The sequence below is a fragment of the Centroberyx affinis genome, unplaced genomic scaffold (assembly GCF_046629955.1).
Source record: "Centroberyx affinis isolate AG114_WGS23_722 - 3 ecotype Tasmania unplaced genomic scaffold, CSIRO-AGI_Caff_v1 ptg000338l_1, whole genome shotgun sequence".
NCBI lineage: Eukaryota > Metazoa > Chordata > Actinopteri > Beryciformes > Berycidae > Centroberyx > Centroberyx affinis.
Window position 1 is genome coordinate 84,746 of NW_027279013.1, and position 17,755 is coordinate 102,500.

General features: G+C 44.4%; 1 protein-coding gene across 1 annotated transcript in view; it reads left to right on the forward strand.

The window, feature by feature from the left end:
* The window catches only part of LOC139641083 (collagen alpha-1(XXVII) chain B-like), a 76,122-nt gene that overhangs the window by 34,705 nt on the left and 23,662 nt on the right, over positions 1 to 17,755 (forward strand). Inside the window, 14 exon segments of the mRNA XM_071515324.1 lie at positions 1,814 to 1,867; positions 2,337 to 2,381; positions 3,645 to 3,698; positions 4,499 to 4,543; positions 8,552 to 8,605; positions 10,702 to 10,746; positions 13,297 to 13,350; positions 13,695 to 13,739; positions 14,368 to 14,421; positions 14,879 to 14,932; positions 15,127 to 15,180; positions 15,297 to 15,350; positions 15,628 to 15,681; positions 15,813 to 15,857. Of these exon segments, the coding sequence (XP_071371425.1) occupies positions 1,814 to 1,867; positions 2,337 to 2,381; positions 3,645 to 3,698; positions 4,499 to 4,543; positions 8,552 to 8,605; positions 10,702 to 10,746; positions 13,297 to 13,350; positions 13,695 to 13,739; positions 14,368 to 14,421; positions 14,879 to 14,932; positions 15,127 to 15,180; positions 15,297 to 15,350; positions 15,628 to 15,681; positions 15,813 to 15,857 (711 nt within the window).

Consider the following 17,755-nt stretch of genomic DNA (forward strand, 5'->3'; position numbering starts at 1 on the left):
GCCAGTCCCTCAGACTCTCCAATCTCACCTCAGTCTGAGAAAGATGAGTCGTCCTTCACTCCCAGGACCCGATGTGCATGTGTGTGTTTGTGTGCGTGCGCCAAGCATGCCTGCAGGCAGCCAGATTAGATTAGCCTGTTATAAAGCAGCGGTGAGGAGAGACATCTGGCCAAAGCACTGCGCCACAGCGATGCTCTCCAGGATATCAGAAAGCAATGCCAAAGAGAGAGAGAGAGAACAGAGAAAGAGAGAGAGAGAGAGAGAGAGAGAGAGAGAGAGAGAAGAGACACAGGACCTAGCCAACATGGCCAACACTGACACATTCAGTCATTACACTGCAGCTTTGAAGAAAAACTTTGCCACTATCTTTCTTTCTTTCTTTCCCTTACCTGCCATTCTCTCTATTTATTGACCTGTCTCTGTGTGTCGCTCACCACTCAGTGCTCTGCCTGTCTCCCTGATGCTGTCTTAATCTCAGTCTTGCATGTAATCTCTGTCTCTATTTCCCTCCCCTCTATCTGTCCCTCTTTCAGTCTGTCTGGTCGAGTGATTAAACTGGAGAAACACAGTTCAGTGAATATTTCCTTCCCTGGAACAAGTGGGAGGAGACATGACTCTGGCTGTTCGGTCCAGGCCAACAGGACTATTTTAAGTCTGGAGCATCCAGCCCCATGTCCAGGGCTATTTTCAGTCGGGCTTGGTCATACTACTGTGGGTATTAGGAAAAGGCCTTAGTCAGGGAGTGTGGAGTGGAACATTTTCCTCATTGTCACACAGTTTGAGTGAGTCCCCGCTCTCTCAGGGTGATGTCACCAGCACAGGGATTTCCCTCACTGCTCACGGAGGAGGAGTGTGCCTTCTCTCTCACTGTCATGTCCTCCTCCTACTCTGTCCATCCTCAAACGCCCCCTTCTTTCCCACGGAGCTACTGCTGCTGATCAGGGCCCCGAGTCTGAGTCAGAATCACCGCAGCACCAATGATTGAGTAATAAGCACAACTGTTTGGCAGTGTGCACTTTCCAGCTATTCAGAGCAAAGGGCATCTGGTCTGCATAAAGTGATGATGACTCTTGGGGCTCAACTTTGTTACTGTACTACACCATGGGCCGTCCGTGGAGCCCCTCCTTCCTGCAGGGCAGTTAAAGGTCCAAACCTCAATCCCTCCAATTTCCAAACTGTCTGGCTTTAACTGGCTGCATTATGTACTATATTTATCAAAGTCAGTGCACATGGCTGCACGTCCGGAGCGTGTCAAAGGAAGTTATACAAGAGCACATTTGCACTTTAACAATCACGCACGCACACACACACACACAAACACACACACTAAACTCTTGATTAGGCAATTATATGGTCTATACACAGGCCACATCTGAAACTGCTTGAAAAAACAACAACTCTTAGCAGCCTGGGCATCCTGGTATCCAACAGCAATACTATAAGCTAACAAAGTGACAGATGCAAAGAGATCTCCCTAAGAGACACATATTGGGGACACACTGGTATGAGAGCAGCGGTGCACCAACACTGGCACCACTCTACTGTAAAGTATGTTTTACACACCTCCAAGAAACACCTTCATCTCCTGCCCCCCTGGGCTACTGGCTTATTATAGTTCATCCCCTCTGCTCTCTCTCTCTCGAAACTATCTGCTACTCTGCACAAAGCCCTGCCTGTGTGTTTGTGTTACTGTAATTTTGATCAACCCCCCCCCTCCCTCTCTCTCTCTCTCTCTCTCGCTCTCTCTCTCTCTCTCTCCCTCTCTCTCTCTCCCTCTCCCTCTCTCTCCCTACTCTCTCTTTCCTCTCTGCAGGGACAGCAAGGTCCAGACGGAAGTCCAGGTGCCAAAGGTTATCCTGGCAGGCAGGTGCAGTAAATCCTCTGCTGTGACTGGTACAGTAGGCAGGGCAAGGGCCGTAGTGGGGGCAGAGGGCCAAGTGGAATTAGGTTAGGCTGAACAGCTGACTTGCAGCAGCTCAGTTTGAGGAAAATATTTGGGGGAATGTATGCTAACCATGGTCACCAGTGGGCTTATTAGCATCATTCACACATGATTTGTTGAGTAAATGAATTGACATTTTATAGGTTCTAATGCATTTAAAGGCATTTGCAAATTTACTATATATTTATCACTTTTTTTATTATAAATTGTAAACTGTACTCTCAGAACAATGGTAGCAGACAGCTACTTTTAAATGCCTTGAATGTTCATTCATGATGCACAATGACACACACATTCGTAGGGTGTTTGTGCAAACAGGGTTTCAGGTTGTTTACCAGCTAGACCAGAAATAGTGTTGAACCACAGAATTAAAGTTTGTCTTTTTGTTTTTCAGGGTTTACCTGGGCCTGTAGGACCGTTGGGGCCTAAAGGCGCTCGGGTAGGTCAACTCAAGTTCTTCCTTTCTATCTCGCCTGTTCTATTTCCTTTCTATTGGTCTGACCGACTAACATTAGTGCTTTGACAGGACCAGAGCTTCTGAGTTATACGCAATGCTGTCAGCCTTACTGCTTTACTGACAGTTTTACTATGCACTGTTTATAGAGGGAGACTCTAACAAATCTCAATCAAAACACACGGCAAGTTGTTTAATCAAAGATGCCAAATTATTGGTATTCTTTACTGTAAACCTGTTGTGTACTGTTCAAATGCATGCATTGGCAGCGTTTACACACACACACACACGCACTTAGATATATAAACACATGCATAAGAGCATGGCACCGGCATCCACCTAAGCACACACAACACATTCATGCATGCACACTCCTCAATCAGTGCGTGTGTGTGCCACTGCTATTAGTAGGCTAAACTCAGGACCCCTCTCTGTGATGTAAACACTTGTATTACTGTATACAGCTGCTAAGTGAGAGACTGTGACCGTTGATAAGCCTCCACATACAAACACACACCCTTTAGGTACACAAACAAAGAGACGCACACACTCGCCGACACAAACAGTGATTTTTATGTTGCGTTCCAATAAAGGTTCTTTATCAGCTCCCCTTGGCTGCTCCAGAAGCCTCCCCCTGCCCCCACTGGCTGGAATTTCCTGTTTAAGCTCCGTATGAGGCCCTGCTGTCTTAAGGAGGCATTCTAGTCCCCTTTCTCTCTCTCTCTCTTTCTCTCTCTCTCTCTCTCTCCCTATCTGCATATCCTCCACTCTCTTCTGCAGACCACTGTATATCGTGAACACACCAAACAACTCAACTCGTGCTCACCTAAAACTATAATCAACGCCTCTGCCTCTCAGTTGTTTCCTTCATGTGCGGCTCTTGTGCTTGTTGTATTTGCTCTGCCTGTTCTCGTTTGTTTTCTGGTCATGTCTCCTTATGCCGACAGCCCAGTGTGACGCCCTGGCTATCTTCAGAGATCCCTGGCGTGAGGGTATGTGCCCTTGGACTACATCGTGGAAGCCAGCACCATGCAGTCCATGGGCATATACACTTGCCTCATGGCTTGGTTCTTCGAGGAAACCCGCCAGCCACCCCTCAGCTGGACCCTCAGCCCCACTGAAATTGTGCCCCACAGCCAGTTGAAGTCGCCGTCGTTCCCGTTGCTCGTATGGTGTCGGAAAAACTCACATCCCATATTCCTCCTCTCTCCTCTTCTCTTGTCTTCCTCTCCCCTCTCCTCTCTGCAGGGTTTCATTGGAATCCCGGGGCTTTTTGGCCTTCCCGGGCCTGATGGTGAACGAGTGAGTTCTTGTTAATGTATATTCGCTCCAGTATCATGCACACTCCACGTTATGATTGTCAAATTTTACATTAAACAACTGAACCCAGCTAACGACCCAATAGAGATGACAGTGGTGCTGCCTCTTGTCGTTCCATTCAGCTGTCTTGTTATTGTTTTAATGTGGGAACAGCCCCCAGCTGTCTGAGATGCTGCTGTATAAGGCTGTGTGGGAGTGTTGATGACTCATACGATAAAAGCCCCCTTTTAGAGCCTTTGAACTGGCTGAACTCCTCAAGGCCTTCTCCTCCTCCTCCTCCAGCACAGCCTCTAAAACATGGAGCGATTAGCCTACTTATGACATGCTCCAGAGGGTTGCGTCAGCGCGAGGCGGGCTGCAACCAGGACCCCCCCCGCCCGCAGCCAGCCAACCAGCTAGATGGGTCATACCCTGGCTGCATAGGCGTGATGTCTGCCCGTCTTCTCCCAGGGGGGGAACGATGTTTATCTAACATATATATGAGAAAGGGTGATAAATTCCTCATAATGAGCTAGAGAGAATGTTGGATAGGCTGCAGTCAGCTGTTTCTCACATCTGGTGAAGCTGGAGCTGACAGAGGTTTACAGCCACGGCTTTTTAATTGTGTTTTTTGGACCTGAATCGGCTATGCCTAAGAGTGTTTTGTTTTGGGTTTGATACGGTTTTTACATAACGTCCCTCTGTCTTTCTCTCTCTTTCTTCCTTTTACCCTCTCTATCTACATCTCTCTCTTCTCTATTTTCTATTCCACCTCTGTCCTTCCTTTCTATCATCATTTTCAGGGCATTCCTGGCGAACCAGGGAAGAGGGGCAAGATGGGTAGGCCGGTAAAGTTTTGTCTCAACATACTTTATAGATAATCAAGTATAATGAACTGTTCTGGGGGATGATATCAGTTGAACTCGAATGTAATGTATTCATGACTTTTGAATGACTGGAAAGAATTTGGTAGATTGTGACACATTTAAAGAGTCATTCAAATCAATATGATTTTGATTACAGATCTTATTGCTGTACGCTCACCGCCCCGCTCCAGTCAGACAATGTCGCAGCTTCACATTACATTCAAGTTATATATTCATTCCTGCTCTCTATTTAGACCACATTGCGAGGTTTTGGTGCAAAGACCCCAACACCTACACACATGTGAAAATTTATAAGCTCTGCATTTGCGTCATTCTTTGACTCGACTCAATATTTCCATGGCTATTGGAAGGGTTAACTGGAGTTTAAATGCTGCGGAGTCCCACTAGCCGCACGCCGGACTGTTGGACGCAGCAAGAAAAGGCTTTTGTTGGAGTGACAGGCTTTTGGTCCCCCCAGCGTGGAGCCAAGCCATTTGGAGGCAGCCATAGGTCCTGTTGTGTGTGTTAGATAGACAGTGTTCAGAGCCAGTTTGACAGAGTGTTTCAGAAAAGAATATGCAACCCCGAAACACTGCTGAGATCATTCTGCAGCTGTTGCTTATTGGCTTTTCGGTAAATAAGGCATTTATAGACCAAACGCCTGAACACATGCAAGCCAATGTCCTCTTAGTGTGAGGTGTGGGTGTGTGTGGGTTTTAGAATCGCAGCTATTCCACAGTAAGACAAATGTTTATGCAGTGGCTGCGGATGTGTGTAAGGTATACATTCAAATGCATCATGTGTGAGGCATTGTACATGTTTGCATTTGATTTTTTTGTGTGTGTGCTTGAGTGTGTGTGTGTGTGAAAGACAGAGAGAGAGAAAAAGTGCATGCACATGCAGTTTATGTGTGTGTGTGCACTGATCCCCACATAAACATGGCTGCATCATGGCTGACTATTCCCTAGGGACTATTGAGACTCATTAACTGATTCATCTTCTAAGTTTCCTGCAAAGAAACTCATTATGGTGACTTCACAGTTTCGGCACCGGTCCTACACTGTTCAAAACTATTAATCTGGCGGTGCTTTCATCACACCCTGGTATTCTCCTGCCCCCAACTCATCCTAGTCGACCTGCTGAGAGGACAGGGAAGCCAAGAATGACAAGATAAGAAAACAATGCGTTGTGTGTCAGCAGAAACATCTGATAATGACTTCCAACATGGCCCTTTTTGGTCTTTGTCTGTAATATGTATTACTACACGTTAACTATTGAGAATACAGGCGTGCACACAAACAGAGGCACACTCATACAAACTGGCTTTGTCCAGCAGCATAGTGGTGTCAACTTCAAAAACTCTAGGACAGTGGTTGTCAAAGGGGGGTCTAAGGACCTCAAGGGGTCCTTGAGGGGATTCCAGGGGGTCGCTGACAAAATGATGAGTAGTATAATTCACCATAAATTATTCCAATTCCAATTACTATTCTGGTCATAATTTCACTGTCACCACTGCTATTTCTCCACCTACAGTATAGACAGTTATTCTAAATCAACAAGAAAACACTTCCCATATCTGTCCCTGGGACAAAATCTTATCAAATGGGGGTCAGTGGCCTGAGGTGGGTCTATCTGTGGGTCCTTGACATGAAAATGTTTGAGAACCCCAGCTCTAGGAGTTCATTTTAACCCTAAAGCCACTTTTAACAGATTATACAAATGTGACTGGCTGTTGGCAAACACACCCGGTCATCATCATCATCATCCCATTCCAGTCCTCCTGGATGGAAAATGGAAAGCCAGGCTGCTTACAGGAGGATCCATGAGAGATCGACCCCCTCCTCTGTGACAGAGGAGAAGGAGCAAAGCTGGAGAAGCACCTGAACCACAGCCAGAGACAGTTTAATGGCCATAACCAGAGTGCTTGTACTCTGTCGAGGATAAACACATGCAGGGAGTCATCCATCCAGGGGGATCAGGGAAAAGGTTTAATATCTAAAACACTGAAGAGCATACGAACCCTAGAGAATTTTCCAAAACGGGAGCACCAACGGTTCTGTGCTTCAACTGAAGTCTTGTTGAAATCATGGAGCTGTTTGAGCCATGTCTGTTTCTGTTTGGATTTTGGAGGTTATCTTTATCAGACTCATCAGTTACACTGTCCTGTGGTGTTTACAAGCCCTAGTTGGTGCGCCTGTGAGTCGCCTTCCCTCACAGCATCCCACTAATCAGACTGACAGAGCACACTGCTGCTCACTGATCCAGTTTGATTGTGCAGAGACAATAGCTTAAGAACAAGGCTTCCTAACATCATTTCATTTCAGAGAGCCACTAAAAGACATAAAATAGGCTTATGTGCCTCTCTTCAAAAGCTCTGCTGCCTTTTTTTAAGTTCTTTACTTGGCTAGGCTAGGTTTTCCACATTTGTTCCATGTTCTTACGGCAGCGGTTATGGCTTTATGGTTTATCCTCGGGGTCACCGTCATGCTTCAGTAAGATTTCTGTTGGGCTTGTGTTTCCCCCAGTGCGCCTGAATAACAGAATGTGACCTGTGGACTCAGCAAGCATCAGTCATGCATGATCCACTCTGTGTGAAGCATCCACCTCCTGACTTATCTGGAGTCTGGACATCTAATTTTCCAGCTAATTCCTTGGCACCATAAAACAGCCCCAGTTTTAATGTGACACTACCATATTATGGCTCTTTTTGCCTGTGGGACCCCAAATCTTTTCCAGTGGCCTGTTGGTGACATTATCTAAGGGGATTCAACAGGACAGACAGTATGCTCAGACTGTATGCAGAAGCATTCAACATTCAGTGTATCTGTTCATTAACCTGATGCAATGTGTCAGTTGTTTGAAGGCTGGGTGAACATTTACATGCCACCGGTTATAAAGTCAGAACTATCCCAGACAGGTCTCCAAAAATAAACTGTCTTGAAACACAAAGAGTAGCATTTTGTCAGCAGGATATATTTCCCGGGGGAAGTTAGAAACTTAAATAAATATACACACACAATCTAAAGCGTCTCCACCCTTACAAAAATAAGAGCCCTTTTCCGGAGGCATCTACAGTAGTTAGCATGCTAAAACAATGCATGGAGGCCGCAACAGCAGAACCTAGCCATTATGATAAGTGTTTCTGGATGGTCTAGCCTTAATTACATTAGTTCTTGTGCTTTCTGGAGATGTGGCTTCCCTTAGCAGGACCGCCATCCGTTAGCATAGCTCAGATTAGCCCCTCATTTACTGCTAACTGGACTAAATAGCTACTTGGCTGCTGGGTCTCTGCATTTAGAAACCGCTCAGCCTGAGTAGAGTCGTTTACTGTCCGCACCCGTTCTGCAGCTGTTAGATTTAATGCTCATAATAGGGCAATTATACTCATAATTTGTACATATTTCAAATTACTCTATGTCTAATGTTATTTTTAACAGTGAAATTGTTATAATTACTGTGCAATTCAGCACTCTTGGTTGTGTTATAGTCATATTTGTGAAAACGTGTGCTCAGTAAATGTTACCCTGTGTTAAAATTCTGCAGAGATGAGATACACTGTGATTTACATTTACGATGGTGACATGTTTACATACTGGGAGATCCTGAACCTACAACCTGAACGTGCCATGTTTAGATGAAATGCATTTTTGTGTCAGATTTTACACTGAGTTGCTATAACAAAATAAAATAATAAAATAATAACTATAATTTTTTTTAAAAATGCTGTAATAGAGGAAGGTCAATCTCTTCTTACCTCAAAGCTTTTGAACAATATAATCATGTCAGCTAAAAATTGGCAACATGTTTAACAAAGTTTACTGTACATTAAGAAAGCAGACATTACTTATATGAAGCAACTCAATATAAAGTCTTTGCAATTGCTGCACTATAAAACAATGTGACACTTTCTGGGTTTATCAGATGTGTGAAGTTGAGTGTGTCAGACCGGTAGTGCTAAAAAAAGCTAAAAGCAACTCTTTCTCTCCCCAGGGATTTCCAGGGGACTTTGGCGAGAGAGGACCACCGGGACCAGATGGAGAACCAGTATGTCACACACCCAGTTGCAAACACACTCACACACACATAGATAAACATGCACACACACATGCACGCACGCACAGAAAAAGAGAGTAATGGTTTTGCTCACACGTTCTCCCCTGGCGTTTTACACACTGGGAATGTTGGACTGTGACATTTCGGCAGTTGCTGATGGGAAAATCATCTGTGAGTCCAGCAGGTCGGCTCTGTTTTTCTGTTTTGTTTGAAGCGAGTTTTTAGGAGCTCCGGACAAGCTTTACTGCTGCGTTTTATTTCATCCCACCCCCTCCCCCTTGTTATTGATCATTTTAATTGGCATGCATTTTCACAATCTGCAATATAAAGAGCAAAGCGCAGTTATAGTTGGCTTGGCTTTCAAACTCAATCGTTTTCCATTCACCACGTAAGTGAAATGGACCACCAAGTTACATACACACACACAGATACACACACACACACGCATATTAGGAAGTGATATCCAAGAACAGTAAATGATGTAATAGGATGTCATTTTGAGTAATTATTCTCCCCAATACAGTAAAGATAGGTCAGCAGAGACTATTAGCCAGTCCGCTGCATGTCTCTGCCCATATGGAAGAGATCAAATTATTTCAGCTCAGTATTTTTTCATTCACTGCCATTCGTGCAAAAGTGACACTTCATCAGTCAGAGTGGAAAACTCTAAAATTAAAACATAAACACGTCAGAAAGTCGCTCTTTAGCACACTTTCAAATACATAACAAACATATAAACACAGAGGAGCACACAGCACAAACACAGCACAAACAGCGCATTCATGTTTGAAGAAACGCTCCGCTCCCTCGTCCCGCAGTTTTCCGACGGCTCAGTGGCTGAGCTGAGTTTTGTTCAACAGGCTCCCAAACGCCTAATAAATCCGTTCTGAACTCAACAGTAATGACAAGCAGGAGATGACGCTTTTTCTTAGCTGCATCCTGGGGGGTATTTCACAAAGCAGGATTAGAAAGTTAGCCAGATGACTGTGAAAAAGATTATGCTGTATCCTGGTGATACTGACTTGAGTCTGTAAAAATAAATATATGATTCAGCCTTGCATGTTGATGATTGCTAATAATAAACTACATTTTTACAGGTAATTACATAACATTTTTAAAGTTACCTGGCTAATTTGCCCCCTGGATATTGGTGGTGTTCCAGTGGGTGCAATGTCTATCAAGCCATTGTATGATCAGGCACATTTTATTTATGTATTTTCACCACTGATCTGTAAATGTATAATGGGCTTATGGGCCTTAGAGCCACAGTCCAAGTTCCTGCATTTCCCAGTTTCCCCCGTGAGCCACACTTTCATCTCTCCTATTTGTAAGAAAAGGAAGTTTGACTATTTTGCTTCCTGCAAAGCGGAGTGGATACAGGAGGGGAAGGAGACTCCTCCGTCTTTTCTGACCATGACTGACAAAGGACACTGACTGAAAGCTTAGCGCTCTTGTGAATAAATTATGTGAAACTTGCGACAGATATACCGTGCAGGAGCCTTTCTTTTTGAATGTCCTTGTGTTTTTTTGATCTCCAGCACCTTTCAGAGTTTTTTTGGTGAATGTGTGCAGTAGTCCCACTTCTCCACTTCTCAAAAAAAAAAGTTAGCAGGAAAGTGCTCCTTTTATCTAGACTGCGTAGTAGGAGGAAATAGGCATGGCATGTAGCAGCAGAGCCACATGGGGACAACAAACCTCTGTGTGTGTGTGTGTGTCTCTCTCTCTCTCTCTTTCTTTCTCTCTTTCTTTCTCTCTCTCTCTCTCACTCATCACACGTGTTCTGTTGCTCTCTATCTGTTGGGGGAGATGGAAGCTGCAGATTGGACAAGCCACAGAAGGATGGTGGGCTCAGACCCCCCCCACTTTCACTTCAGGCACACACATATACACACATACACACATACACACACACACACAAACATACTTACACACACACACACACACAGCCCCCTCTCATAAGCTCCGATGAACACTGAGCCACTCTTCTGAGCATGTTTGTTTAAAAAAGAGCCAATAACCCCAGAAACTTGCTCCTTCTCCCTCTCCCTTCATCTCACTTGCTCTTTCTCCTCCTCTCTCCTCTCTAGGGTGAGATGGGAGCCCCTGGTCCAAGCGGAGTTCATGGACTTATTGTGAGTATAAGAGTCTGTGTGTCTCTTTGTGTGTTAAACATGCTGCATATTGTATATTGAGACTGTGTAGTCTGTGTCCTCCAGGGTTTAAACATCCTATTATCCCAGACACATGACCCATAACTACGCAGCTATAAAGGGCTATATTTAAATGCAATAGCTATGTGTACAATATGCCTGCTCAATTGAGAAAACGCTTTCAATTAGCCCACACTTTCTAGCTGTAAGCAGTGCAGGAAAATAACAGCAGCCGCCTGCCTAATGCTGGTAGGTTTTGCTCCTCTGCCAGCCACTTTGGCAGGTAACTAACTATCATCTGGAGGTTCTTTACCACTTTAAACACATTTGGCTGGTAAAGCAGTGAAAGTGGCTGGTGGATTTTGGAATCCATCAGGCAATGTAAGCAGTGGGTGCAAAAGTTATTTTTCTGCCCTGGCTGTAAGGCCTAGACGACAGTGTGTCCCTCCCGCTACCTCTCATGACAGACATGACAGTGATCTATAAATGATCCAACTGTCCATAAGCAGGCCCTAACAAGGGATCCTGTTTTCCTCATAAATCTCTCTCTGATTTACCTTTGTTGAACAGCAACGCCCCTCGCCGCCACCGCCACCCACACGTCACCTAGCCCTCCATGCCCGCCCAGCCCAACAACCGCATAATTGTGTCTGATTATAATGTGTCACTGGTTTCTCTTGTCGTGTCCCGTCTTCTCCCATCGATGCCGCTCCTCCTGCTCTATTCTAGGCCACCGGCGGTGGTAGTAGGCCTGTAATTGGAGCTATGGAGGCCTTTCTGATTACAGCTCTGCTCTGGGCTCCGTGTCTGCTGCATCCATCTGACCCGACAGTATACACACCAGCAGTGCTGCGCTGCACTTCGAGGATATAAATATACAAACAGCCGGAGGGGCTTTCTCAGGAGACTGCAGGCCTGCACTCTGGGTGAAGGCAGGCCAGTGTTGAAGATGGGATGGTGTTAGTGTGTAGAGGACTAGCTACGATTAGGAAAATGCATGATATAGAAAAGAGATAGGGGGAAAGAGGAGGAAGAGAGAAAGAAATGGAGAAGGAAAGGAGAGGGAGACCTTCTGAATAATGCAGCAGTACCACACTTTCTTTCTTTCTTTGTCTCTCTCACACTCTATCTCTCTATTGTTCTCACTGCCTGTATTTCTGTCTTTCTCTCTCTATGGTATGACGTCATTCTGAACACCCTAGGGCTCTATAAACATGAAGTGACCCCCATTATTCCTTAGTAACTAAGTACACAAAAATGCCAACTTAACAAGTCATTAAGTCTTAATCGTAAAATCATATTTTTCTCAAGTGAAACAAATGAAAAACTCTGCCACTGGGGTGAGATAATCCCATTTGATTCCAGTGCAGTTTCACTTTTTCAGCAATTTTCAAGACAAGTTTCAATATCTTGCAACAAGGCAGATTAAGGCAGAGCAGAACAGGACACTTGATCCCTTTGTGTTCTGTTTTATGCCCTTTGCTGCTCTGTAAAGCGCTTTGACATGAACCTGTTAAAATCATTTTATACACAAATTTGATTTGATTTTGGAAACTTGTTTATTTGCATTGGAAACAATTATGTCCCCCCCCATCGGCAGGTTTTTTTTTTCACTTGTTTTATGGAAAATACGATTTTAAGACTTAACACCACGTTAAATGACTTGTTAAGAGGGACTTTTTTGCAGTGTATACTTCAGTAAGCACTCTCTCTCACACACACACACAGGTACTACATTATGCAGATAGATAAATATGTAACACACTGTGCCAAGGCCACCCTGTAGCTCTTTGCAAGCAGAGAATGCAAGATGAGGTAGCTGTTAGCAGCCTGCTGAGTCGTCTCTTCTGCCCATGTTCTCTGTTGGGATGAACACCGCTCAGGAGACATTTCATAAAGGCGTCCACCGTTTGGTCTCTCATTCATTCTGTCACGTTCTGAAAAGGAAGCAGATAATCCAATGAAGTCTTGGATCAGTCTGCTTAACTGGTGTGATCATTGAGGAAATGCAGATTTTCTTAGGATACTCCCCTGCCCTGATAATTACAATCTTATCCTGTAGCTTTTGTTCTGCTGGTGAGCCATGTAGCTCATTGCTGGTTCTGTTTTCAGTGACGGCACAGATGTTACCCCAAGCATTTATTCATTAGATTCACAGCAGGCACTTGACGAAATGGAATATACCGCAGAGACTTGGCTTCAGATCGCTGGATCCATTTCTGCTCTCCTGAATTTGGTTGAATATTATCATGCATTATTATGTGTTGTAGCCAGTATGATGACAGTGTGGATGAACTGGAATCATGGAAATTACATTGTTATTCTCGCATTACTATTGATGAATGCCAAAATCATTTGTGTGTGTGTTTGTGTGTGTGTGTGTGTGCGTGTGTGTGTTTGAGTGTGTGTGTGTGTGTGTGTGTGTTTAATGAAAGTCAATGAAAAGGACCTGCGCCCTCTTTTCAGCTGAAATTTGTGCATGAGGTGTCACTGATAGGTATGTTTTTTATTTTTCTGCTCTTCTGCTGCCAGGGTGATATGGGACCTGTTGGAGAGATGGGCCTTGCAGGACCTAATGGACTGAAGGTGATCACTAATCACACACACACACACACACACACAGAGAGAGAGAGAGAAACTGTTATCTATCTTACATTGTCTGTGACCTGTAGAAACCAGAAACTAGAAGTTCCTTTTCCTGCTGTGCTGCGATCAGAGAAGGACCAGTGAACAGGATTGGGGGGTCGGTCAATACAGTTCAGAAAGAGCTTATGAGAGCCAGATTAGCTGTTGATTGACTTGCTCACATGTGCCGCCTTGCTATGCAGTGCACACAACAGTGGCCAGTGTGTTGCCACGAAGTCTGAACATAGATGGGGTTTGGTTTTGTGGGGGTCCCTTCCTAACCCATGTGTCCATGTTTTTTGCAGGGGGTGCCCGGCAACCCAGGAGAACCAGGACTGAAAGGTGATAAGGTGATCTGAATATTCCCGTTATTGGCCTGTGTTTGAGCAGCATGTGATGGATATGTACTCCCTTGCATCCTAGCCATCTCTCTCCAGCCTTTAAACATAGAGCATGCTTTCGTTACGTGCCAAACCGATGCAAAGCCTCAGATGGTTCTTACTGCCTGTCTAAAGCATGAGATTTGACAGGGTTCTGTAATTGTCACCAATATGAGTCCTGCCACTGTCTTATCAATGAAAGCCATTGTACAGTAGTTTAGAGGGACCCACATCTTTCCTCCCATGCATTTTTAAGCTGTCACCGGGGAGCTCATCTGTTGAACACTGGCTTAATCTATAAGACATGTGAGTGTATGGAGCAATCAGCATCAATCCCTTCCCTAAGACAGATCGACTCCACATGAAGAAGCTGGCTCTGGTTCTTGCCATAGTTTGTGCTGTCAGCACTTTCGTAGCTCGTATGTTAATTTGTGCAGACTTGTAATTCCTGTTGTCTGTTGAAAAAGCTGAATGTGAAACAACAAAGTGAAAGTTTAGGACCCTAATGTCCTTCATTTTCCTCTCTTTCTCTCTGTCCTTTGTCCATCCTCCTGCTTCTGTTCATCCCCGCCTCTCTGTCGCCCTCTGACTCCATCAGGGTGAAGTCGGGATTCCTGGAGAGCAGGGAGAGATCGGGTTCAAAGGAGACAAGGTAGGCCACCACTGCAACACACACATACACACACATGCACACTATAAATACAAATACTTACACATCCACTTCCCCCTGTGCTTTCCTCCTGCCTAACCACCCATCCCATTCTCTCCCCCTCATCCATTGCTGCCCCCTCCCCACCCCCAACACACACACACACACGGTTAGATAGCCTTGGTTGCAGAACTGTGCCTTTGCAGAATGACTTAGCCAGATGTCTGTTGTCCAGTTTATGGAAATTCTTATGTAACCCCCCCCCCCATTTGTCTCTGTGTGTCAGCAAAATCAAACCCTTTTTGTATCAGAGAACGGAGTCGTCCCGTGAGACAATGAAGATACTGAGCAGAGTCATGCATGTCTAATGTCTTTTCCCATAGAACAGAAATCAAGGCTCTGCTTTATGCTTCTGAATCCTGTCTGTCTTAGCTCTTATGGTTGTGTATGTGTTGGACAGGGCATCCAGGGGGTTCCAGGGTTACCAGGCATACGCGGGAAACCAGGACCACAGGTAGGCTCTCCAACTATACTAACTACACTATACAGATTAATAACCAAAAATACAAAAACCCTATAAAGCGTTATAAGACCCTATAAGGATAAAGTGTAATAATAATGCCCTTCTTTGAGGACATTTCACTGCATTCTCAGCTGAAGACTAGTGAGCATTTCTCATGTTCTCCCGTGTGTTTCTCTCTGTCACAGGGCAGGACAGGAGAGAGAGGCCCTGATGGTACACCTGGCCCACCAGGCCCTGAGGTCACTATTTACACCTTTTGTAGACATTAACAAAACTGAGTACATACAATTCACAACTCTGTACTGCTGTCTCATAATACAGATTATTTCTTTAAATTTTTCATTGATCAAAACAGGGTTTCCCTGGTGACATGGGACCACCAGGAGAGAATGGCCTTGAAGGACCAAAGGTGAGCAAGAAACATCATCTAGTCTGAGTTATCTATCAACTGTCATGCATGTCAAAACTTATCTACACCTATAACAATACAACAAAGATGTTAACTATTGAAGAGGTAAAGTGAGTATTAGTTACAATAGCTATTGGTTTAGTGTAACATGGTCTAATTGTTGTTTCAAAGACATTTTCACCACCTTAAGAATAATTTCTGGGAAAGGCACTGGCATACATAAACAGTTTATTCTTATGTGTTACCAGTCATTTGACATGATGTTTTACTCATCCAGGGAAAGCCAGGAGCCAGAGGTTTGCCAGGACCAAGAGGGGTTCCCGGGTTAGAGGTACGACTCACAGCTCACATTACAACAACCCCAAAGCAGAACAAGACATTCAACATTTTATGGCACAAACCCTGTCTTTGGTCCCAAAGCATGATCAATGCTCATGACATCAATTTCATCTGTGTTTCCAGGGAGATGAAGGCCCTCTCGGACCACCAGGGCCGACAGGACTGGAGGTGAGTTGTGATTAGATAAACGGCTAGAGTTGCTCGGCTGGTGGAAAGGAAGTAGAGAGAGCAGATGACAGGGATCAATCAGCCATGGCTGCTTTTTATTTAGGCTGAGCTCTGTATCTCAGCTGCCCAAGCCTTCAGGCCGTTGTTGCTTTGCCTCACTTCTCACTTTTGCACCAGCACTGTGTGTGAAAGAATTAGATGCATGTGTGTTTGGCCATGCGGAGACATTGACAGAAAATGGTTGGTGCGTGTGTGTGTGTGTCTGAACTGTGTTTCTTAGAGAACAATCAAACTATGTCTCTGTGTGCATTGATATGGTCTCATTCATCCCCTTTATAAGGTCTCAGTGCTGACACTGCAGACAGTGCTGTCCGCTGGCAGTCAAGACCCCGTTTAACTCACTGCCAGAAATAGAGAGAGAGCGCAAAATGGCACTCAGTCCATGGAAACACAACTGTAACATGAATCTAATTCCACTCGCATGCTTTGCAGTACGGCAAGCTAATTCATATTCAGCTGAAAAGCCTTGTAGTTAGCAGAACAACGGAACACTGGCATGTTGTCAGCTGCCAGCCTGCGGTGAAGGCCCCGTTATGTAACTCCATGAGAGCAAAAGCAAAAGGCAGTGGGTGGGTAATATCATGTGAAATTGAGTCTAAAGTCATGTTCAATTTACGTTGAACAATATATGGCCTTGTCCAAGTCACGTGTAACTGAATTTTAGTTCAAGACTAGCTGAATGCTAGTCTTATGCAGCCTTTATGCAGTAGAGTGTCATTGCTTAACTTAAATTAGGCATTGCAAAGTTTGTTGCACTGCATGGAAGTTATGAAATTTATCTAAGGAAACAAGTAGGTAATGGAGTTTTTCTTTGCTTGTATCAGGGAGAAGCTAGTATATCCAACTCCAACTATACTATGCATATAGCTGGAGGTTTATGCGCTTGGTTAGCATTTCTCTAGATGATGTTGCTCTCTTTCAGTGAAGGATAGCACGCAGTCCCTGCTCTTGGCCACCAGGTGGTGATAACTGCCATCACTAAGTTCATAGCTGGTTGAATTTATAGCTGACATAAAGTGCTAGAAGATGTTAATGGACTAGAACAAAAATACAAACACTTGTTGACATAATTTCTCAAGCACTTTATTGAATAATTAAGAAAACTTCAATGATTCAAATGTTTTTTTTTCTATCAACGCTACTTATTTTTCAGCTGTCTTTGATTTTTTCTTTTTTGCTACATGTTTTACTACCTCTCGCTTTTTTTTTCTTTGTGCTCCCTGTCACACCTTTCTCTCTCTCACATTCTCCCTACTCTAGCCCCTTCAACTTTCCCCCCCATCTCCCACTCACTCCTCCCTCTCATTCTCCAACCCCCACTCTCCCCCATCAGAGGGGAAGCGGTGTATGGCTCCTTCAGGAACTGTGAGTGATCTCTGGCCAGGTGCCACAGGTCCTCCACCTCCTCCTCCTCCTCAGCCTCTGCAGACTCCTCAGTCAGCTGTCTTATACTCTCTTTCCTCTGCTCAGAGCGACACCCTCTCTTTCTCTCAGTCTCCCTTTTTGTCATCTTCCTCACACTTTCTCAATCCATCTTCCTCCCTCTCTGTTGTGCTAATTCCACTTTTTCACTTCTCTCCTTTTAGTCTTTCTCTTAGTTTCCCCTGTATATTCTTCTCTTCTTTGTTTCTTTCTTTCTTTCTTTCTTTCTTTCTCTTTCTTTCTTTCTTTCTCTTTCTTTCTTTCTTCATGTTATGTCAAGGAGACACATGGTTAGCGTGGTCAAACCTAGATATAAATCTAAATCAGGTGATAAGAAGTCACAAAAACAGATGGCTGCGGTCAACCCTGGAGAAACATGTTTAAGTATCTATTTCACTAATGTCATATTAATTCTC